General features: G+C 27.7%; 3 protein-coding genes across 3 annotated transcripts; all 3 read right to left on the reverse strand.

Annotated features, from left to right (window-relative positions):
* Positions 1-1339: 1339 nt before the first annotated feature.
* Positions 1340-12973, reverse strand: LOC103573420 (dual specificity mitogen-activated protein kinase kinase hemipterous). The gene is made up of 8 exons (XM_008552501.3): positions 12559-12973; positions 11361-11848; positions 9838-10017; positions 9380-9514; positions 7605-7849; positions 3809-4540; positions 2024-2314; positions 1340-1945 (listed from the first exon to the last, which is right to left on the reverse strand). Exons 1-8 carry the CDS (start codon positions 12728-12730, stop codon positions 1810-1812), a joined length of 2379 nt encoding a protein of 792 aa, XP_008550723.1. The 5' UTR covers positions 12731-12973; the 3' UTR covers positions 1340-1809.
* A 1292-nt stretch (positions 12974-14265) lies between these two features.
* LOC103573419 (ATP-binding cassette sub-family F member 1) lies at positions 14266-18375 on the reverse strand. Its single transcript, XM_053740422.1, has 5 exons — positions 17833-18375; positions 17319-17547; positions 15900-16545; positions 15085-15263; positions 14266-15004 (listed from the first exon to the last, which is right to left on the reverse strand). Exons 1-5 carry the CDS (start codon positions 18189-18191, stop codon positions 14510-14512), a joined length of 1908 nt encoding a protein of 635 aa, XP_053596397.1. The 5' UTR covers positions 18192-18375; the 3' UTR covers positions 14266-14509.
* A 2145-nt stretch (positions 18376-20520) lies between these two features.
* On the reverse strand, positions 20521-21345 carry LOC128668177 (ankyrin repeat and SOCS box protein 3-like). Its single transcript, XM_053740467.1, has one exon. It carries the CDS (start codon positions 21343-21345, stop codon positions 20521-20523), a length of 825 nt encoding a protein of 274 aa, XP_053596442.1.
* Between the last annotated feature and the right edge of the window lie 1839 nt (positions 21346-23184).

Here is a 23184-nt window from a genome sequence, read left to right on the forward strand (position 1 = left end):
TATTTTAATTATAGTAACTTACATTATAGAAATAACTTACGAGTGAAAAATTATAAACGCCTGCTTTTTTTTAATTTTTATAGAAAAAAAAATATCAATAGATTGTGTGCATTTTTTTCAGCATAAAAAATTGATTGATTTTTTTTTAAATTTTAATTGAATACATTTTTATCTAGGCCGCGGTATAATTACCGTTTCCATTCTTTATATATTTAATTTTTTGATTGTGCAATTCTGCTACTTTATTTATTTTAAGTAATTAAAAATGATTTAAATTTTTTCGAAATTTTTTTAATCTTATCAATTGGTCTGCAAAGAAAAATATATTATTAGTTCTATAATTTAGCAAATAAAGAATAAAAAATTAAACAAATTTCTTTATAACTTTTACAATAAATATAATCTATAAAAAAAGTACATACACTTATAATTAACAAAAAATAAATAGAACAGCATAATTACACTTTTTACTCGATACTGAAGGTAGCTGACGTTTAATAATTTTTTGATTTTTTTTTAAACGATAGCACATAAAAAAAAAAATTTTTTAAAATTGCACCTGTAGTTTTTTAAATTTTCTACACATGCAGATTTTTAGTTTTTTTTTTTTTTTTGTAATTGATCTGTTGAAAAAAAATCCGAAAATTATCGATTGTCTGTTAACTTCAGGATCGATTTTATTTAAATGTTTTCAAATTTTTAATTTGATAAAAAAATGAATTAAATAATACCGTCATTTGGTAAATGATTTTTTTTACCAGAATCCGAAAACTCTTTTTATAAACTTTAATTATTCGCTTATTTATTTGTCGATGAAGTTGGCAGACATTTAAAAGTCTTTGGATTTTTTTAACAAAGAAATGAATGTTACAAAAAATATTTTGAAAAATTGCACGTGTAGTTTATGAAAATTTCAACATGTGCATTTTTTTAGAAATATTTTTTTTTTCATTATTTATTCCGTAAAAAAATTTTTTTTAATTTCAAATGTCTGCTAACTTTACTATCATTATTTATTTTTATTAAATTTCATTAATATATATTCGAATTATTAAAATTTTTTTTTTTTTTCTTTTTTTGACAAGCGATATAAAAAGTTGAGCACATCGTTACTGATTTAAATACAAATAGGCGATACAAGAGGCATTGAAAAATTTTAATATATATAATTTCTCTCTTTTGTTTACATATATATAAATATATAATATATATATATATATATATGGGATATCCCATAGAAAATTTTAGTTCTGTACCTTTAAGTTTTGATTTGTCTTAAAATTTATTTTATTTTTCTCAGTAAAATATATTAAAAATTTTTTTTTACTGGGTTACAATAATTAATTTTTAGACAAATAAAAAATCTAAAGGCACAAAATCGTTCAATTTGATATGGAGTATCCCATATTATTATAAATAAATTAATATACACGAACAAACATAAATTTCGTGACTCGAGACTACGAAATTGCAATTATTAAAACTCATTAACTAATCAACGTCACTGATTCATTGTAAACATGTGTAAAATTCTCTAATTACACAGACGTTTCGTACTTAGTGCTTTAATTAATTTAATATTAATTATCATTACTTAATAATGTGACGAGCTAGGGATCGCGTGTTTTATTAGATTTTGTACCGCATATAAAAATTATTTTACTCGAGACTATTTAATAAAATAAAAATAGACAATTATTGAATAATCAATAATAAATTAAGCAATTTATCAGAATAGTCTTGAGTATAAGATAATTGTATGGCACTAGTGTGGATTTAAATTTATTATGAGGCAAAAATAACGGTGGGTTATGGAAGCGGAGGCCTTCTTTGTGGTTCTGGTGTGTAATGAAGTCGTGCACGTACGTGCTGAGGACTGCCAGGTACTGAATTACTTTCAGATAGTCTTCTTGGTGGTGGCTGAGGTGGTGACGGTGATATATATCTGAAATAACATTTTTTTAATTAAAAAAAGAAGAGTTAAAATACATCAATAGTTATTAAATAAAAATTTATTTGGTACCTTCGAGAAAATGATGGCGAAGGCTGGTCAATTAAATTTCTTCGTATAGCGAGAGGTGATTCACCGCGACTAAATCGTGGTGGTGGTTCTGGTGAAGGTGCACGTTCACCACCTAGTCTTAGTCTAACATAAGAAGCGAATCGTTTTTTAGCAGATTCTTTAGGATTTGTCACCTCAACTGGAGCTATTTTAGGTAGAGGTTCTTGCTTTAATTGGTGAGCAAATCGTGAAATTAATAACTGAGGACTTGTTGAACCGTGTGAACCTGATACTGGTGGTTCTGAAGGAAATCTAAAATAATTATTTTATTTATTTATTCGTTTATTGTTCAGTAAAATAAATTATATACATTAGAGCGTGTATAGAAATCAATTAAGGTAAGAGACCCAGTACCGGGGAGAAGAAAACTAGTACCCAATTATTCATGTATTTGCTTTAGGGTTTTTCAAAAAATAATAAATTTTTTTTTTCTTCTCGGAAACAGGTTTAAAAGTTTCATTCAGATATAAAAAGACGCCTGTGAAAATTAGAGCTTTTAACATTAACATTAAGAGGTCCCGCATTGCACTTTTTATATTTTCCATAAGAATAAAATGGAAAAAAATTTTTGCGTCTTCTGGTTTGTATAAAACTAGCTACAAATTATTATTAATAAAATTATTTCGAATTCCTCATTGTTTTCTAGTTATTTTTATTTTAATGTCAAACTCTTAAAATCGATCAGAAAACGGTTTTTTTTTATGATCTTGACATTGATATGAAAAAAACCAGAAAACAATGCGGAATTCGAAAAAATCATATAGATAATAATTTGTAGGAAATAAAAATGTCTACAAAAAAGGTCCCATGATATTTTGTGATAAGTCTAATAGTTTCGCCGGAAAAGTAAAAAGATCTCAAAATTTAATATAAATTCGACTTTAACTTCAAATAACTTTTGAACAAATGAATTTATCGAAAATCTATAAGATACTTTTTTTGTAGAGCATTCAATTCCCTGCAATAATAAGGCTGCTGATTATTCCTATGATGCATCGTTAGCTAGTTATAAAAATCAGAAGACGCAAAAAAAAATTTTTCTAGCTCTAATTTTCACAGGCGTCTTTTTATATCTAAATGAAACTTTTGAACCTGTTTCCAAGGAGAAAAAAAAAATTCTTATTTTTTGAAACACCCTAATTTGCATATCTATATTTACTAAATTTAACTAAATATAGATATACAAATACATGGAGTGATCGGACACTAGTTCCCTGGTCGAGTAACTAGTTTCCTGATCGGGTTCTAGTTCTCTGATCAGGTACTAGGTCTTGTACCTTACTCTATTTTTTTACTATTGAGATATTTGTAGCGGGTTGAAAAAAAAAAAAAAAAATTTCTTTAAAACTTGAATTTTTCGTATTGATATTTTCAAAATATTCATCGCATTTTTAAATTTTTCACTTATTTAACAGAAAATAATTTTGATACATTATCATGTCAGAACAGCTTTGAACTTCACACTTTTTTTTATATATCGTTAAATTTTCTACAAAATTGCTATACACAAAATCTTAAAAAATTATTTTGACACAATAATACATAAAAAAAAGTTTAATGGAGAATTATTTCTAATGCTAAACAAGTAGAAAATTTAAAAATGTGATGATCGCTATTAAAAAATAAACTTTCAGAGCTCAAAATTTTTTTTCAGTGTACTACAGGTCTTTCAACAGCAAAGAAAATAGTAGATGTTTTCCTGTACACCATATTATGTATATATCTATATATTAATAAATAAATTACCTTTTACGACTTATCATAGGGCTACCATAAATTTCATAAGAAGGCGGATGAGTTTGCAAAGAGGATGGCGGTGTTTGTGTGGGTGTAGAATATTGTCCCAGCCTTTGCTGTACGAAAGGCGAATATTTATTAGGTTCAGTAATAGGCTGAATGACACCCGGGGGATCAACATTCTCTCGTCTCCATGGTGAGTAGTCACGTGCAAAGGGACTGAGAGACCGCGAGACACTTTGCCATCGATCTGTACTGCTATCACGTTCCTCGAATCTGTTATTATGATAAGAAGACTTATCCAATGAATTAATATCTACTTTACACACACTCGAGCCATTTGTTGATCTACGATTTTGTTCAATGTATTGACGATAAGGTGAATAAGATCTTGTTGCCGTTGTAACTCCAATCGCAGTCGTTGTCAATGTACTTGTTGTAACAGAATCTTGTTCATTAGTTTTATTCGTTGGTGGTGAGAAAGGCCTCGTTATTTCTTTACGTCTCCATGTGTATGGACTGTATGGTACATATGTTGATATTCCATTTTCAGCACTCGTTAGCCGATGATAAAATGATGAAAATGTACTATTTGGATTTAGCGGCTCTTTGGTTACTGTTCCTGTTGTTGGATTATTTTTTAAATGATTTTGTTTCTCGGATTGATTGTTACGCAAATTTGCTGTTTGCTTAAGAGAAATGTGTCCTGTTACTCGTTGCTGAGTATCATTTTCCCCCAATCTGAAATTAAATCATTTTATTATAAATATTTTTATATTTATTTTTTATATCAAGTATTTTTAATATGATTATGAAGTTTGTAGACGATTAACAATTTTTGGATTTATTTTTCAAATCAATTACAAAAAAAAAAAAAAAGTAAAAAAAATGCACATGTAGGAAATTTAAAAAACTATAGGTGCAATTTTTTCAAATATTTAATTTTTGATAATTTATCATTTAAAATAAAATCCAATAATTATTAGACGTCGGTAACTTCCTTTATGATAAAAGCCCGCAAATTGATTTTTAATATTTTAATTGCAGAAAAATATTTAATTTAAATAATATAAATTTTAAAAATCAATTTTGACTTGAGAAAAAAAAAATGATTGACAATGAACGAATAAAATAATTATAGATAAGAAGAATCCACGTGAACGCCAGTGTGAAATCCTGCAGAAATCCTGTGCTTTTTTTTTTTCATTTTAGAATTAATGGATAAGTTATGATGTTAATAATAAATTTCATGCATATAAAGAAATTTATATTAATGCAAATGCATAAAGTACATAAATATAATAATTATTTTAAATCATCAATAAATTTTTGATAGTCTTCAAGTATAAATACGTAAAGCAAAATTATTTTTGAATATTTCTGTACTAAAATTTTAATTTGAAATTGGAAATAAAATTAAAATTAAATTTAAAAATTTTAATTTTACGAAATTCAAAAATAATTTAAATTTTGATAAGAGTAAAGATAATGAAAGAGAAAGAGATAGGAAGATAAAGGGAAAATTGATAGCGATTGATAAAAAAAAAAAATTGACAAGCAAAAAATATCACATCGCGAACACGCAGTAAGACAACACATTAAAAAAAATATATAAATAAATAAACAACGAATACTTTGTAATAAATAAAAAAAGATTGCTTACCATGAGTGGGGGTTGAAGGGTGGGATGTGTAACAGGCACGTGCACAAACCAAACAACTCGAAATGAAAATTGGACAGATTGCATATATTTTCTGGTATTTTAAAATTTTATTTAAATATTTTTTTTTGTGGATATGTTCAAAGGTTGCGGATATTTTTTTGTGATTTTTGGGTTTATTATTATTACTAAAGGGTGGCCACAAAGAAATAATATATCCCGATTTTCCAGTAAAATTTTTCGCCCTTTTCCCTGATTCAGAAATTTTATTTGTGTCATTAAGATTTTTAAAGTTTTGATTATATTTTCATTGTTTATAATTAAATCTGATAATTAAATTATGCGAGAAAATAAAAAAAATTTCAATAAAATAAATTGATAAGGCCTACTTCTTATTATTCGATGTTAAAAATATAAAAGTTAATATGTTTAACAAGAAATTTTATAATTAAAATAAATTCAAAATACACTAGTCACAAAAATTAAGGGAGATTAAAAAAATTCAAAATTTTCAAGTGATTTTCAACAGGTTGTAACGCGAGGGAAAAAGGTCATACAACAAAAACAATAAAATCAAATTGTAGCTCCGTGTTTAGTTTTTTGATCTGGTCGTGAAATTTTTTCATTATGCATAGTTCCAGAGTAATTAAAAATCAATCATAACTATCGGAAAAAATTTATTGAAGCCCATAGATTGTTTTTAAGACGACCAAAAATTTTGAAATTCTTTTTTCACTGGTTTTCTTAGGATTACTCCGGAACCGCTCATAATAAAAAATTTCAAAATCTGAAAACTAGACACTTGAAGTTACAATTTGTCTTTTTTGTTTTTGTTGTACGACAATTTTCCTTTGAGTTACAACCTGTTGAAAACCACTTGAAAATTTGAAAGTTTTGCAATATCCCTTAATTTTTGTGACTAGTGTATTATTGAAAAAATTTTAAATTTTGAACTGCGGCAATTAAATTCCCGGATACTTTACAAAATCCCCTGACATTTCCATATTTCCCAGTTGCATTAAATTCTCTTATAATTCCCGATTTGTGGCCACCCTGTCATATATATATATTTTTAATCAGTAAGGATGTAATGTGTTGGAGAGTGTATTTATGTGGTGAGAGTGGAGGTGAGGAAGCGAAGATGCTACGCTGCGCTGCCTCCCTCAAGCTCAACGCTGCAACACAATTTAACACGCACGCAAACGTTTAAATTGAATTAAACGATTTTATTTACGATTTCAAACGGTTTTTATTTTATTCTTAAAAAAAAAAGACAATTTTATATTTAATAATTATGTTATTTTATTCAACACCCGGTTTTCATGTTTTTTTTTATAATTTTTAATGTAAAATTCTTGATACAGCAATCTTTGCAATGTGATATACAAAAATTTTGTCTGATATTATTTAAATAAGTCGTTTTATTTAAATAATTCGATAAGTTACGGTTATTAATATATTATAATCTGCACCATCAGAGTAATTATAAAATTTTTTAAATTGAATATTAATTATAATAATTTAGAGTACAAGAGATGTACGGATGGAAACAAAATTCAATCTTGATAACAAATATAATTTAAATTTAAATAATTTTCTAGATAAAAATTTTTATGATCAAATTATTTAAATAAAATGACTTATTTTAAACACTGAATTATGAAATTATTTTTTTTTAAATCGTAAAGATAACGGAACATTTTTTTCTTTTTTTTTACAGCAATAAAGAATTAATTTAAATAAAATATAAAACAATGTATGAATAAACAATATAAAAAAAAAATTGTATAAATGAAAAATATTTAATTACTCGTGGATGTATTTTAAATAAATCAGGATACCTGGTTATTGTAAAAAATAAAATACCAAACCAAACATTATTTTATTAGTCGGGAATCTCATGCCGTTTTAAATTTCTAACTATATTCGATTCCTCACTAGAAAAAAAGTCGAAAAAGAAAAAATATAAATAAATAATTATAAAAAACATTCTCGTATCTACATCGTAATAAAAATATTTAAAGATCATTCTATACAATGATATAAAAAAAAAATTCTAGATCGTTCAGAGAAATATTTATAAATTAATGAAAGATTAAAAATAAAATATTAAATACATAATTTTTTTGTTTAGAGCAAACTCACCTAGGTTCGAGTTGTTTCATAACTCTACCAAGCCATTGGCATCCAGACGTAGGCAACGATGGATTAGCATTATTTTCTTGACTGTCGTATTTTTTAATAAATGAATGTTCTATAAGTTTATTATATTTAGGCCGTTGTTTGTAATTTTTAGTTAGGCAGCATGTGACAAAAGAACGAAATTCTTTTGAAAAATGAGTGCCTGAAGGAAGAGCTGGTGGATCTTCTTGTACCACCCTACTCAAAACCTGTTATATAAAATTTTATAATTATAATTTATTCATTATTTTAATAAATTATTTTTAAATTTACAGAAAATTAATTTTGTTTTTTTTTTTTACTTTAATCCATTAAACAAAAATATAAATATTTTTTTAATTAAATAATTTGTTTTTGAAAATTTGATGTTCTATTGAAAAAAAAAAAAGATTATCTAAATTATTAAGAGAATAAGGAAAATTTTGTTCCCGGCATATCTGTATGATAGAAATAGTTAATGTTATTAAATTTGGTATCGTTAGAAAGGTTTAGACTTGAATTTGTGCCTTTTTATAGTTTAAATTCTTTTTTATTGCTAAGTATCGAAATAAATCAACTTATTTATATCATTCGAATAACATTTAAATTACGCGGGAAAAAAGACAATGGTATTTATTTTCTTGAAATAAATGAATATGTCATGTGTTCTATGATTAGAAATTAAATAGATTTAATTTGATATCAGTGAAAAAAAATATATATTAGATGACTAATAACAAAAAATTTGACCATGCGTAGATTTTTTTTTAAGAATCCCATGATTATACAATCATTGAAATCAGTCAGTTTGCGAGTCAATGATGAGATTAAGCTCATTAAGTTTTAATGATAACAGAAATAAACAAAAGATTCTAGAGTATGGATTTCAATAAACAGTTAAATTCAAATCATATTCAATAAATTTTGTATTAATAATACTCGAGCGGTCACGTAGTGACTGCAGGTGGCTCGTTATTATTATTGTTATTATTATTATTATTATTATTATTATTATTATTAAGCGAAAGTTAATATTTATTTTGATCACAATGATTTTAAATCGAAAAGAATTTTTTAAAATGACAGATTCTTGATATAGAAAAATTTTTATTGATAATCAATGAAGTAAGTTGTTAAATTCAAAAATTTCGTCTTCTTGTTAAAAATTTTTTTACTTAGTGTAAATTGAAAGAGAAAGATTATTTTTCTAACTTAAAATAAAATAATAATAATAATAATAATAATAATTTTTATTACAAATTCTAAGTTGAAAAACTTAAAATATTTGTAAACTCAAACTAAGTTTCCAAGTATTTAAATTTACGAGAAAAGTTTACTGTAAATGAGTACGAGCAATGAATATTAAATATTTAATTCAAAATGATGATAAAATTTAATCTAATTATCGCACAGCAACCAGGGTTGTAAAATTTTTAATGGAAAAATTTTACATTAACCATTATTTATTTATTCCTCAATGTAAATCGTTTCCATTAAAAAAATAAATCTAATGGGCAATTAAAATTTTTGCCATTAAAAAAATTAAATTTAATGGTTAACGGAATTTTTCACTAATTAAAAAATTAAATTTAATAGCTAACGAAAACGCTAATGCATTAAAAAAAATAATGCATTATTTACAATCCCTATCAGCAACAAACCATTATTTAAAAGACTCAGGAATTAAAAATTTTTGAATTTGATATATATATAAAAAAAAGCGCTCAATATGAATAATTAATAAATTTTAGATAAATTACTTCAAAATCAGTCTTGCAATCTCGATACGGAAAAACTCCAGTAGCTAATTCCACTAGTGTTATACCCAGACTCCAAACATCTGCTCTTATATCATAGTCCGGTTTCGTTGGATCCGGTGGGTCTATTCTTTCCGGCTAAAAATTATATTATTATCAATTTATTAAAATAAATCTTATTTTTATCTCTAGACTAATTAATATTCTATCAATTAAACTCATTAATTGAAATCAATAAATTCTTCTTAATAATTTTCTTTATCTAATCTAAACTAGTATTTATTAATTACTAATAGATTATTAGTTAAAGTTAATGGAAATTAGTAAAACAGTATCATTAACTTATCAATAATCTATTTTTAATTGATTCAACTTTTGATTGACGTCATTAAACGTCAATTGACGTCACATAAATTTTATAAAATAATTATAATTTATTAATGAAATGATAAAATAGTTACCGCCATATATGCAGCACATCCTGCACTTCTAGTTTTAGCTTTACTGTCAACTAAACGTCCAGAAATACCAAAATCGCATAATTTAACACCACCCGTTTCATCAAGTAGAATATTACTAGGCTTAACATCTCTATGAATAACTCCATGTGATTCTTTCAGGTACGACAATGCTTTAACAGTCTATTAAAAAAAAAAACAGAAAAAAAAAAAAAAACAATATACAACTTAATTAATGAGTTGATTAAGTCAAAACTTAAATATCCCGTGAACTTTTAGTTGAACTTTTAAAAAATTTTATTTACATGTTTTTTTTAATTTTATCGAAAACTTTTAGTTGATGTTTTCAAAAAATTTATTTTATCATCCATTACTTTTTTACAAAAAATTATGAAAAATTATAATAAAACAAAAACAGCGGAAATCATCAGAATGACATTTTGTAAAAAAGCTTAAATTTTTTTTCTTTTTGACTTGTAATGAAGAAGTAAAAAATGTTAAAATATACTTTTTAAAAACACCTTTTTACCCGGAAAATGTTTAGAATTTTATATAAATTAATAATAAAAATATTAAATCAAAAAATTTTTTAGATGAATGAAACTATTAAAAAATTGTCAAATATATGTTTAAACACAAAAAAAATTTGATGAAAATTAATAAGAATATTAAAAACTTATTAATTACAATGACATAATTAACAAAATATAAAACTCAATAAACATTTTTTCTCGATTCAATAAATGCAATTACAAATAACGTTAACAGTATCTAATTTATGAAAACAATTATTAATTTTTAAGTAAATTTTTTAAATGTTTATAATTATATTGTGGCTATGGTCTGAAGATGTGAGTATTGGACCCACAAAACATCACCAAACAAATAAAAATATTTTAAAGGGATCGGGTCTGCCAGTTAATTAAAAACAATTATAAATGTACCTGAAGATTGGAACGTTTTTCGCGAAACGACAATGAAAAAAATTTGTGTAATTTTACTTTAAAGGTGACTTAAGGGGTGATTAGGAGTAGCCTGTAATTTTCGGCTAACGTGCGAAACATTTCAGAAATCTAGATCTAGTAGATTTTTTTACTTTTCATTTCGTTCCGGGAAAAACGTTCCGATCTTCAGGTACATAATTATAACCGATCAAAAAGATACATCTTACTATATATATCAGGTAAGAGACCTAGTACCCGAATGTTCTTAAAGATCGGAACGTTTTTCGCGCAATGAAAATGAAAAAAATATTTGTAATTCGACTACTTAAAGTTGACTTAGATTTGGAAAATCTAAATTCAGTAGATTTTTTACTTTTCATTTCTGAGAAAAACGTTCCGATCTTCAGGTATATGTACCCGATCGCTCCCTGTATTTCTATTCGTTTATATATATTTAGTAAAATTTAGTAAATATGGATATAAAAATACATGAGCGATCGGGTACTAGTTCCCTGATTGGGTACTGGGTTTCTTCCCTTATTGAAATTTTCTTTAAAAAATAAAAAAAATAAATAAACTTACTGCAACAGTAACTTTGCCTAAAAAATCTTCTGGTATCGGTTGTCTACATTTTTTCAACAATTTATCAAGACAAGTTGCCATCAACTCCATACATATCCATACATCTGATTCAGTAATAAAACATCCTAGACACTGTACAATGTAAGGGCAGTCGTGCGACTTGAGTACTACATCAAGATCCATAATAATACGTTTATTTTCCTCAGTATTACCAGATCGCCGCATTTGTTTAACCGCAATAACAACACCACTAGGTTTATGTTTCATTTTAACAACATGCCCACACGTACCATTACCCAGTTCACCCAAATGCTCCAAATCTTTCATTTCTGTTTGATATTTAAGTCCATTTATCGTAAGTATACCATTCATTTTCATTATCTCCTGCAACTTTGAGTCAACTTCGCTGTCACATGTCTTTGGTGGTACCATTTGTATCGGCAAATCCAATTGTTTTCTTGACCGTGTTGGTGTTCCCATATCTCCAACTATATTTTTATTAAAAAACAATTTTTTATCAATTGCAAATAAATGTAATAAATATAAGAAAATGAAATTTAAATATGACATTGAAGTTAGAGAAGTCTAATTATTTTTAAAAATGATAAATGATAAAAAAAAAAATAATTTAAAAAATTGCACCTGTAGTTTTTAAAATTTCCTAAAAGTGCATATTTTTAGTTTTTTTTTTGTCATAAATTTGTTGAAAAAAAAAAATCCGGGAATTGTTGATTGTCTGTAAATTTCAGGATTATTTTTAAATACAAATTTACTGACTAGATAAATAATTAGATAAAAATCTATAGCTATTCTACGGAAAAGGGATTAAATTCCAGAAGAATAAATAAGGTAAGAAATTTAAATAGAAAGTTAACAGAATGTCGATAATAAAAAAAACGTTTAAATAAAAGATTAAGTATAAAATAAGGTATTAAAGTATTACGTGAAAAATTTCCGCGTAGAATGTATGCAATAAGTTGTCATATAAATAACAAGACAAGGATAATCAACATAACCTGTTCCCAGTATTAATCAAAATATTTATCAACTATTACTGTATATAGTATCAATAAATAGATTAAAATAAAATAAATAATATATATAGATGTATATATAGATATAGATGTAGATATAGATGTAATATGTGGATATGTATGAGGAAATAAAAATAGTAATAAAGTATATAGATAATATATACGTTGTCGTGGTCTTCGGACAACTGATGAAGATGTTGGTGCTGAGGACGAGGGTTGGATTCCTGAACCTGGTGGCACATCGCTATTGACTCGTCGATCACGATCCCGAGATTCTGTTTCAGCTCGCAAACGTTCTTGTAAATTTAATATTTTATTCTCTAGTGTACTAGACATTATAATAATATGTTTTTTTTTCTTTGTTTAATTGCTGAATATTTTAAATATTTTTAAAATTTAAATTTAAATATACGCGCACTGTTTATTTATGAAAATTTTTTTTATTATTAGTGTCTATGTTGATAATTATTATTATTTAACAAATTACACACATTTTAATATTAATAAAATATGTTTCTGGTGTAGCAGTCTGCCCTTTTTGGCAGCATTGAACTGCACCAAGTGAAAACCCCCAGTGTAATAAAGATAGAGGATGGAGAGCTCAAATAAATTAAATAACAAGACAGTAGCGACAAATATTTCGTTTGAATGTGGCGCTGCGGGCTTTAATTTTTAATTTTTTAAACTGTCTATTTTATTGGCTGTCAGTAGAGTATCGATTGTTGATAGTTGACCACTAATCGAGATATTGATTTAAAAAAAATTTAAAAAAAATGCACATGTAAAAATTAAAAAAATTAATAAGTGCATTTTTAAAAAATTCTATTTCATCAATTATTTACTCAATTTATTTATCATTTTAAATTGGTCTGATGTCTGCTACATTCACACTCGTATTTATTCTTGGTTTTAATATCAATGCCGGATCGAAATATTAAAATTTCAAATTTATTGTCAGCATTCAAAAATGTATTGTATACTGAGAGTAATGAATTCCCGATATAATTTCCAGAAAAAAAATTTAAATATGATCATGTATAATTACTCAGTTCTGATCAAAAACGCAAATGTCCAACTTCATACATCTATTAACTTATACCTGATCATGTCTGAGTACTTTTTCTCAGAAATAAATATTTATTGATAGTAGAAGTTGACTTCTCGATAATTATTGGTATATTTACCTGCCTCAAGAATTACTGTATGATAAAAAAAATTATTGTTCAATTTGAGTTGAATTATTTGCTGATTTATCTGAAGCCGGGAAAATGAATATGAATTTTTTTTATAATTTCTAAGGAATTTTAATTATGCAAAACATAAAATTAATTTGAAAAAATAATTATCGAGTAAAAGAAATCTATTCTGAGATGATCCTGAAGTTAGATTATACCTGAGGATCGGAACGAAAATAACAAAACAAAATGAAAAGTATAAAATCTATTGGATCTAGATTTCTGAAATGTTTCGCATAAATGCTGGTATGTCAGCCGAAAATTACACCCCCTCTTACCCCTTAAGCAGTAAAATTACATAAATTTTTTTATTTTCAAAACGCGAAAAAAGTTCTGACCTTCAGGCACATGAAGTTAGAAAACAATTAACAGTTTTAGGATTTTTTTTCAACAAACTAATTATATAAAAAAAATGCACATGTAGAAATTCAATAAAGCTCTAGATGCAATTCTTAAAATTTTTTTTTTTTTTATGATTTATCGTTTTGAAAAAAAATCAAAAAATTATAAGATGTTGGCTCACTTCAGTATCATATTCTAAACGATATTTATTTAGCAATTGATTAACGTCAATGACTAATAATAAATATATCAGGATATAATTGACTGCTAAAAAGCATTTAAACAAAAAATTCAAATATTTAAACAATTATTTATTAAGCCATCTTTTATTAAATTTATTGACACAAAACATCTTTACAAATGTAATTAAATATAATAAACTGTAAATTTTTCTAAATGGATATTTAATGATACAAAATTGTATGATAAAGTCAGTTTTTAAATATAAAAAAATCCAACAAAGCTGTAATTACTCTATTGAATAAAGCAATGCGCGGGAATAATTAAAAAACGACTAGGTCGGAAGCTGTACGTTGGGTCATTGAGCGACAGCAGCGTTGGCTGCTATACTAGGATTATTAATAATTTCACCCAAACTTTCGAGCAATTCTTTTCTGTAGTCATCAAAGTCACCGTCGACTTCAAAGATATTCTGGTTCTCAATAACATAAAGACAACACTCGGTGTCACGGATCAGTCGCTCGTCGTGCGACACAATAATTACACCCCCTTTGTAACCGTTTATCGCGTGTGCCAAGGCATCAATTGATTCAATATCAAGATTATTGGTCGGTTCATCAAGAATCACAACGTCCGGAGCGTTAAGACACAACTCAGCTAATGCAACACGTGCTTTCTGTCCACCCGAAAGATCTTTCATTTTGATTGTATGCGCATGTGAGCTCAATCCAAATGTTCCTAGTTGTTTTCTAGCCTTCTCATAAGGCAAATTAAATAGGCGCATTAAATATTCTGATGGTGTTTCTTCCGCGGTTAAATGCTCTCCTGAATGTTGATCGAATCGTCCGATACGCTACAGAAAATTATTATTTATTATTCAAGTATTCTTTTTATTTTTTTTATTTTATACATTGAAATAAATTTATAACATACCAGTCGATGATTACGAATAAGGTCACCTTGTAGTGGCGTTAATTCGCCAAGTAATAATTTTAAAAATGTTGACTTTCCGACACCATTGGGACCAACAATAGCGACACGTGAATTTAAATCTATTCCAAAATCAACATCTTTAAATAATAGTTTATCTTTGTCGTAACCAAACGATACATCTAAAGGAAAACAAATAATGAATCAATTAATTAATAAAAATGACAGAACTATTTATGATCCTGACATTGGCAGACAATCAACAATTTTTGTATTTATTTTTTCAATAAATCAATTATTATTAAAAAAAAAAAAAATTACAATATGCATATGTAGAAAATTTAAAAAACTGTAAGTGCAATTTTTTTAAATATTTTTTTTATAATTCATTGTTTTGAAAAAAAATCCTAAAATTATAGACGTCGGCTAACTTCAGTATCATAAATATTTCACTGACGATACTCAAGTTGGATGACGTTTTATGATTTTTTGAATTTTAAAAGCGATAAATTATAAAAAAAAAAAAATTGCATATAGGGTAAGAGTATCAGTACCCAGCCCCAAACCAGTAGTCAGCCACCTCATGTTAAATTATATCTATATATATATATTTGAGCCAATGTTAAAATATAGGCCTGGCTGGCTGCTGGTTAGGGGCTGGGTACTGGCGCTCTTACCCTAGTTTTTTAAATTTTAAACATGTGCATATTTTTAGTTTTATTTTTGTAACTGGCTTGTTCAAAAAAAGAAATCCAAAAATTTCTAAGTGTCTGTTAACTTCAGTATGATATTTTACTATAGAATAATAAGAAACTTACTATGAAGACCCAAAATAGGTGGTTGAAGTGGGGGTGGATCAGGGAAACTAAATTTGACAATGTACTCCCGCGGTTTTTGTAAAAGCTCCTGCGGGCCGGTATCTTCTTCCTGTTTTTGCATTTTAGTTCTATTTTTTTCTTGTTTCCTAGTCAGAGCTTCTTTCTGTTTTTTCTCAGCTTGCTTCTTACTCTGTCCAGAAGCTTTCAAATCTTTTATACGTTTCTCCTGCTTCTCGTACAACTTTAAAGACTCCTTCCACTTGGTCTCGTACATTTTTTTGAACAACGTGTAATTACCCTTGTAGTAAAATAATTTTTCCTGATCCAAGTGAATTATGTCCGTACAAACGTTGTCCAAAAAACTTTGGTCGTGAGATACGATGAGTAAAGTTTTTTTCCAGCCTTGTAGATAATTATCCAACCAAATAACGGCATTGAGATCTAAATGATTTGTGGGTTCGTCAAGTAGTAGAAGTGTAGGCTCAACAAATAGAGCTCGTGCTAAAGAAACACGCATTCTCCATCCTCCGGAAAAATTTTTAGTCGGTCGGTCTTGCATTGAACGACTAAAACCAAGACCTGCGAGAATTCTACGAGCTCGTGGTTCTGCTGAATCAGCTCCTATCGCTTTAAGTTCTTCGTAAACCTGTTTAATTTATAAATATCAGCATTTAAATAATTTAATTTATTTATAATAATTTATAAATTACCTAGTATATCCCGCCCGCTTCGCGAGGTAATAACAAATTATTAGTAATATAAAATTTGTACTTAATATTAATAGGAAATTTCTTTTAAAATAATTGAATAATTTTTTTCTAATTTTCTTTGAAAGCTACATTTGGTAACGACAATTTTGAGAAAAAAAAGATGTCCTGATAAGTCAATTTTTGAACAAATTATAGTTTATTAAAAAAAAAGCATTTTTTTAAAGTCATAATTGTTTTTTGATTGGGTAAAAAAATTTGAGAAAATTCTGATGAATGATTTTGACCGAGTAAAAAAAGAGAAAGTCGATTCCCAGGATAAACCAAGGCTTTAGCTCAGAAATTTAAATGAAACTTTTGACATTTCGATGACGTACAGCTTGGAGCATTAATGCCTGGACATTAGAATATGTTTTAGATCAGATCCAAAGACCAGGCATTAATGCTCCAAGCTGTACAGTATATATAAAAAATTTCAGTTCAACTTTTTAGCTCTTTTATACGTAAAATAACATATAAATTTGAAGTTTATATGTAATTTTACGTATAAAAGAGCTAAAAAGTTGAACTAAAATTTTTTATATATCCTATAGGTCATTGAGATGTCAAAAGTTTCACATTAATTTTGAGTTAAAATGTTGATCATCTAGAGTACGCATCGAAGTCAATTTTTTAGTAAAATTAAATAGATATAGATGAATAAATAAATCACCTCTTGTAATCGTGCTTGGATAGCTTCGTCGCTATTAGATTCAGCTTGTAGCTCTAATTTCTGACATTCATTTTGTAATTCTTTGCATTTAATATCAGCATTAAGTACAACTTGAACAGCTGGTGTGTCATCAGCGACAACTTCTTGTTCACAATAGAGCACATCGATATTTGGTGGTATATTGAATGCTCTATTTGCTATATGACGTAGTAGTGTTGTCTTTCCATGTCTAGATATTTAAAATAAAAATATATTTATAGAAATAGTTGGAAAACATGATGTCTCTGAAGATCAGAACGTTTTTCACATAACGAAAATGAAAATAATTTATGTAATTTGAGTCTTACGGTGACTTAAGGGGTAGTTAGGACCGGCCTGCAATTTTCGGCTGACGTGCGAAACATTTCAGAAATCTATACCGAGTAGATTTTTTACTTTTCATTTCTTTCCGCGAAAAACGTTCCGATCTTCAGGTACATAAAAAAATTATAGAGCTAGTGAATTTAATAAATACCCATTAGGACCGACGAGACCATAACGTCTACCCTGAGCTATCAATAGAGTAGCATCAGTAAACAATTGTTTTCCTTTAGCAGCAATACTGAAGTTTTCGACTTTTATATCAACAGCATGCTCTAATAATTGCGCGCCACGGTTTTGTGTTTCACTTTGAGATACGGTGAAATTTGAATCTAGTTCACTGTGACCCTGACCACCGACTTTGGTCATCATCTCCAAATTTTTCTCATATTCCTGCTGTTTTTTTAATTTTTTCTTTTCTTTGTGAGATAATTTTTTACCTGGATCCTCGACTGACATGTCGGAAATTTTATCCGTTACTTCTTCCATATCTTTTTTCGATTTTGATGACATATTGGAGGATGTATACTAGCACTGGAATTGTAAAAGGTGATGATGGAGACACACCTGGTGCTATTTAATTACTTTCACTAATCACTGGTGAAGTGCCAAGCGTAACTGATGGAGATAGTGATTGAGAACGTGTTTTTTTAGGGTTATGCAGCGTGTTAGGGTAAGTAAAAGAATGTTAAGCAAAAGGGAATGTCAGAATAAGTATAGAGCGGCATCTGACTTTTTAAGTTATAAAGAACTGAAACTACGGATGCTACAGTAGAAATTTTCCATTTTGAATATTCAGTGATCAGCTTCTGATAGCCAGAGTTTCTGATCAGTTTGCGACCAACTTGACGACAAGTTGTTGACAACTTTCAGCTTTTGTAACTGTTGACTACAAGTTGGCATCAACTTTCCCCGATAGTTCTCGACAATCAACTGCTACAACTTGTTGACAACTTTTGCCACCATTTTTCTCAGAAAGTTGACATCTACTTATGGAAGTACAAACTTTTGCTGCCAACTTTGGCTATCAGATAACTTTCTAGATAATCAACATTTAACTCAAAAATTGATATTAAACAAATGACACATAAACTTAATGTAAAATAGCAGCTTTAATTTTACGTCAAATTGACATGTTATTTTAGGTATATGAGAGCTAAAAAGTTGAATTGCAATTTTTTATATATATTGTATATCATCAAGATGTCAAAAGTTTCATTTCAATTTCCGAGCTGAAACTCTGATTTCCTAGGCTACTAGAGCAACTTGTCACCAAGTTGACCGCAAAAATTGGCATTTTCATAAGTTGGCAACTGATCGCCAACTTTCTGACTCAAAAAGTTGATGGCAAAAGTTGGCATTTGATCGCAACTTTGTGACCAGAAAATCTCGCTATCAGGGAGACCTTAGCAAATAGACAAAGTTTCAGCTCAAAAATTTAAATTAAACTTTTCGTGTTAGCATATTATAAATTATAGATAAAAATGAAGATTAAAATTTTCTAACTCATCGAGATGTTACCCGGGTCGAAAAATTTGATCTGATTTTAGTCTAACTCGATGGTATTTGGATTATTTGGTCTGTTATTGAATTTATTTGAAAATTTTAATTGGTTTTTGATCTATCCGGACCGAAAAATTTAATTTGATCTAGTCTATAGTCATCCCGATGGAAGCTTGGGATTTTTTCCCAACACGGTTTCTTTCCCCACACTTCAAATGTTGGGTTTGGTGGCTTTTCCATATGCGCACATTCTATTATGATGGTGGTGGGGGAAAGAATTGTTAGGAAAAAAATTCCAAGCTTTCATCAGGACGACTATAATTAAACTCTATTTAGACTAGTTAATCTGTTATTGACCATTTATAAAAATTTTAAGCTGCTTTTGATCTGTTCTTTTAAAAAACAATTGCGTTACGAATAGATAAAACTAGATTAATTCTTGAACTTGAAAAAATTTTAGTTCTGAAAATTTGCAAGGACAAAACTAGATTGAATCATGGACTTGTAACTTTTTTATTTATGGGCAATATTTATAAAAAATATATTAAGTGACAGAATTGATTATTTTTTGTTTACTATTTAATTAGTGTCTTTTGTTTTAAAATTTTGGCAGTTAATGAAAGTATGGCAGCTTTATTTTTCAGTTATCTTGAGTGAATAATTCTAGTATTGAATAAAAGAAATAAAATAACTCTTTAAATGTCAAGAAATTTTTTTTATTTACTGGATAAAATCAAAAATATTTTGGCATTAGAAACCATCAAAATTTTTGTGACATCTTATTACAGAAGCGTATGTTTCAGGTACCAACTTTTTAAATTTGTTATAATTTCGATTCAAACTTTTTTACAAAAAAATATATTCGTTTTCAGTATCACCTTAGCGTAATTGTCCATCATCATCGATAATTGAAAAAAATTTAATTTTATGGTAAATTTATTGTTATGGTTAAAATTACAGAAAGTTATATAACTACAATTTATAATAATTGGGTTTTTCTGATAATAAAGTAAAAAAATAATTAATCAAAACTAGGCTAAAATTTAAACACCCTAATAAAAATATTAGTTTTCGATATTAATAATGACTTAAATATATATTATGTGTATAATTAATTAAATTTTACAAATCATTTTTAAGTTTTTTTATTTAACATTATATACATAAAATTCATCAACAATATTATACAAATATTAAAACTAACTAACAAGGTAATTCATGTCATCATCATTTAAAAAATTTACAACCATCTCACAAATATCATATCCTAAATTATTTTCAAATAAATTACAAATTATATCTAAGCTTTGCTCGATTAGTTTACTTTTTTTTTACCTATTTAAACATTACTCGTTTCTGCGGCCAATATCAGAGCAGTTTTTCCCAGTGCAGTTTTTATCTGAACATTTGCGCCGTGTTTAACTAATAAATTAGTAATTTTAAATGATGTAAAGGATATTGCACAGAGTAACAAAGTGTTGTTGTCATAATATGTTTCACAGTGGTCAGGATTACCGTAGAATCGCGGGAAAAATTCATCTTTAAAAGTAACGTTGATGTTGTTGATGTGTGGCAGCAGTATTTGAGTTACTTTAAAGTGTCTTAACATCACTGCAATATGTATTGGATGAATGACATCTTGGTTTTTTGGATTTACTGTTGAATTGTCGTATTTGATGAGCAGACGTACACATTTATGAAAATTTAATTCGGTGGCAACGTGCAAGGGTGTATAGCCTTTAAGAATACCTTCTGTGCACTCTAGAGAAAGAATCGCACCGTTTTGGATTAAATATTCCATAATCTGATATTTGTTATAAATTGCAGTGACATGCAAAGGAGTTATGCCGAATTTTCCTCTGACGTTGGTGTCCATGCCGTTTCTTATCAAAAGTTTCACCAATTTTAAGTCTCCCAATTTCGCTGCGTAGTGTAGAGGTGTATTCGCTGAACGATTACTTTGGTTTTTTATTTCGAATTTTCTTTTTAAAAGTAATTTTGCTACTTTTTGTTGTCTGTGTCGAAGAGCGAGCGTCACTAGTCTACTTGGAGAAAGCCCAGGGATGCTAGAGAGTTTTGACGATCTCAAAAGAATTTTTAATTTCTTTGTATCACCAGCATGAACTGCAGCAGTGAAATCACTTCGTTTATAAACCTTCGACATCATTAATTTTCTTATAATTTGTTTAAAACTTCACTGAACTTGTAGATATCACCACGTTTTAATTTTTATTGTCAATGTTTTTGATAAATGGTTATACCAATTTCTGAAATCAAAGAAATTATTTCAGTGAATTAACTAAAATTTAAACAAATTTAATCACAGTTATATTAATTTGTACTACGCACTAGAATTGTTAAAATTTTACTAATTTTTACAGTATTGTTAATTTTAAACTCAATTTTTATATATAATAAATAACAAGATCACAATTTATTAATGAAATTGCCGGATTCAAAAATCGTCTTAAGTTTTCAGCACTCGTCACTGTAATTTGTTAACGAAAATTTGAAAATAAACTTATTGAGGCGGTTATATGGTAAATTCTGAGATGTGAACACTGCACAAGACGAGAGTCGAATAAGTTCTGATGACGTTCAAGTGTAACAACGTTTTAGGATATTTCGATCATTTAGGTATAAATTGTTGTCCGGTCTGCCCTTCTTTTTCCGTAATGACAACTGTATTGTTCCGGAATGACCTGAGCATACTTGTATTCTTAAATCCTTTTATCCGAAAGATCATTACAAAATAATAACTTTAATGGATTTCGGAAGATGAATATTGTCAATAACCAGAGTAGGTAAAGCGACTTAATAATGATAGGATAATTCTTTTTTGAGCAGGTATAAACACTCATTATAAGGGTCCATGCCGGCATCAACACTTCAGTATTTTTCAAAGTTTTATTTGTCACCTTCTTGTCTGTTATTTTTTTTTTGATACGAAATGGCCGAAAATATTTATTTTTGGCTTAAATGTTCATAAATATCAAGGAATGTATTATAGTTTGATTGATGTTTTGCTCTTCTGAAAATATTAAAGTCTTTTCATTTAACCCTTTGCTACTTTAATCGCCAAAAATCGAGCATTTTAATAAGAGAATATGAAAACCGAAGAGGTAATTTTTTTTGTATAGATTTTACTATAGATTTATCTGTAACAGAGTTCCACCATTCTCAGTATTACTATATGTGAGTGCGATGGTCCGGAAGGAAAGATCAATCATACGTTTTTTGTATTATTTATAAAAATACTATTAGAAAAAAAAAAACCATTTTTAATCGTCGAGTGATGCACGTACGCAGATAATAGAAATTATATTTCAGCCTGATTTGGACCAATTCTTAGTGATACATAATCATATTTTTCAATAGTAGAAAATCATTCTGTGAAGCATAAATATACTGTAAAAAAAGCGGTGTTAAAAATGGACTCACTTTAACACCGCTCGGTATAAAAATGAAATTACACCGGTGTAGAAAGAGTAACTTACCGGTGTTAAAAATACCGGTGTTAAAACGGGGTAACCAGTGTGAAAGCAGAGTAAACTGCGTCTGCTTGGAGAATGAACTTTAAAGATTATAAAACACAAAAAATATCAGTTCTTTATGAAAATTAATAACAAATATCATTTATTAACAAGTATAGTGATCGAGTAAGTAAAAATAATATATTTTATCACCGGTAAAAAATACCTACACCGGCGGCGGCGTTATTTTAACACCGAAGAATTTGTTTTAACACCGGTACAAGACTGCTTTCGGTGTTAAAATTTAACACCGCTGATTTTAACACCTACACCGCTTGGACTTACGCCGGTGATTTTTTACAGTGTATGGAATAGATGATATTTTTGTGAAACTTTTGAGGGTTTTTTTGTAATAGAGATTAATAATAAGAAAGAAAATGACATGGGGATTTCCCAGAGTATTGTATTAACATTCTGCAGATTCAACAAATGTATTGGCTTAGAAAAAAAAATTGTGTTAGACAAATAGA

This window comes from Microplitis demolitor, chromosome 7 (genome assembly GCF_026212275.2).
Source record: "Microplitis demolitor isolate Queensland-Clemson2020A chromosome 7, iyMicDemo2.1a, whole genome shotgun sequence".
Taxonomy (NCBI): Eukaryota; Metazoa; Arthropoda; class Insecta; order Hymenoptera; family Braconidae; genus Microplitis; species Microplitis demolitor.

What these genes read in the sequence shown, in the direction of transcription:
- LOC103573420 (XM_008552501.3), bottom strand. Translation starts at nt 12,730, where the DNA reads ATGTCTAGTACACTAGAGAATAAAATATTAAATTTACAAGAACGTTTG. An exon ending in TAGGCAAAGTTACTGTTGCA is followed by an intron (nt 10,018 to 11,360) that starts GTAAGTTTATTT and finishes TTTTTTTAATAG; the next exon opens with ACTGTTAAAGCATTGTCGTA. An exon ending in CCTATGATAAGTCGTAAAAG is followed by an intron (nt 2,315 to 3,808) that starts GTAATTTATTTA and finishes TAATTATTTTAG; the next exon opens with ATTTCCTTCAGAACCACCAG.
- LOC103573419 (XM_053740422.1), bottom strand. Translation starts at nt 18,191, where the DNA reads ATGTCATCAAAATCGAAAAAAGATATGGAAGAAGTAACGGATAAAATT. An exon ending in GGTCTCGTCGGTCCTAATGG is followed by an intron (nt 17,548 to 17,832) that starts GTATTTATTAAA and finishes TTAAATATCTAG; the next exon opens with ACATGGAAAGACAACACTAC. An exon ending in TCCAAGCACGATTACAAGAG is followed by an intron (nt 16,546 to 17,318) that starts GTGATTTATTTA and finishes TAAATTAAACAG; the next exon opens with GTTTACGAAGAACTTAAAGC.
- LOC128668177 (XM_053740467.1), bottom strand. Translation starts at nt 21,345, where the DNA reads ATGTCGAAGGTTTATAAACGAAGTGATTTCACTGCTGCAGTTCATGCT.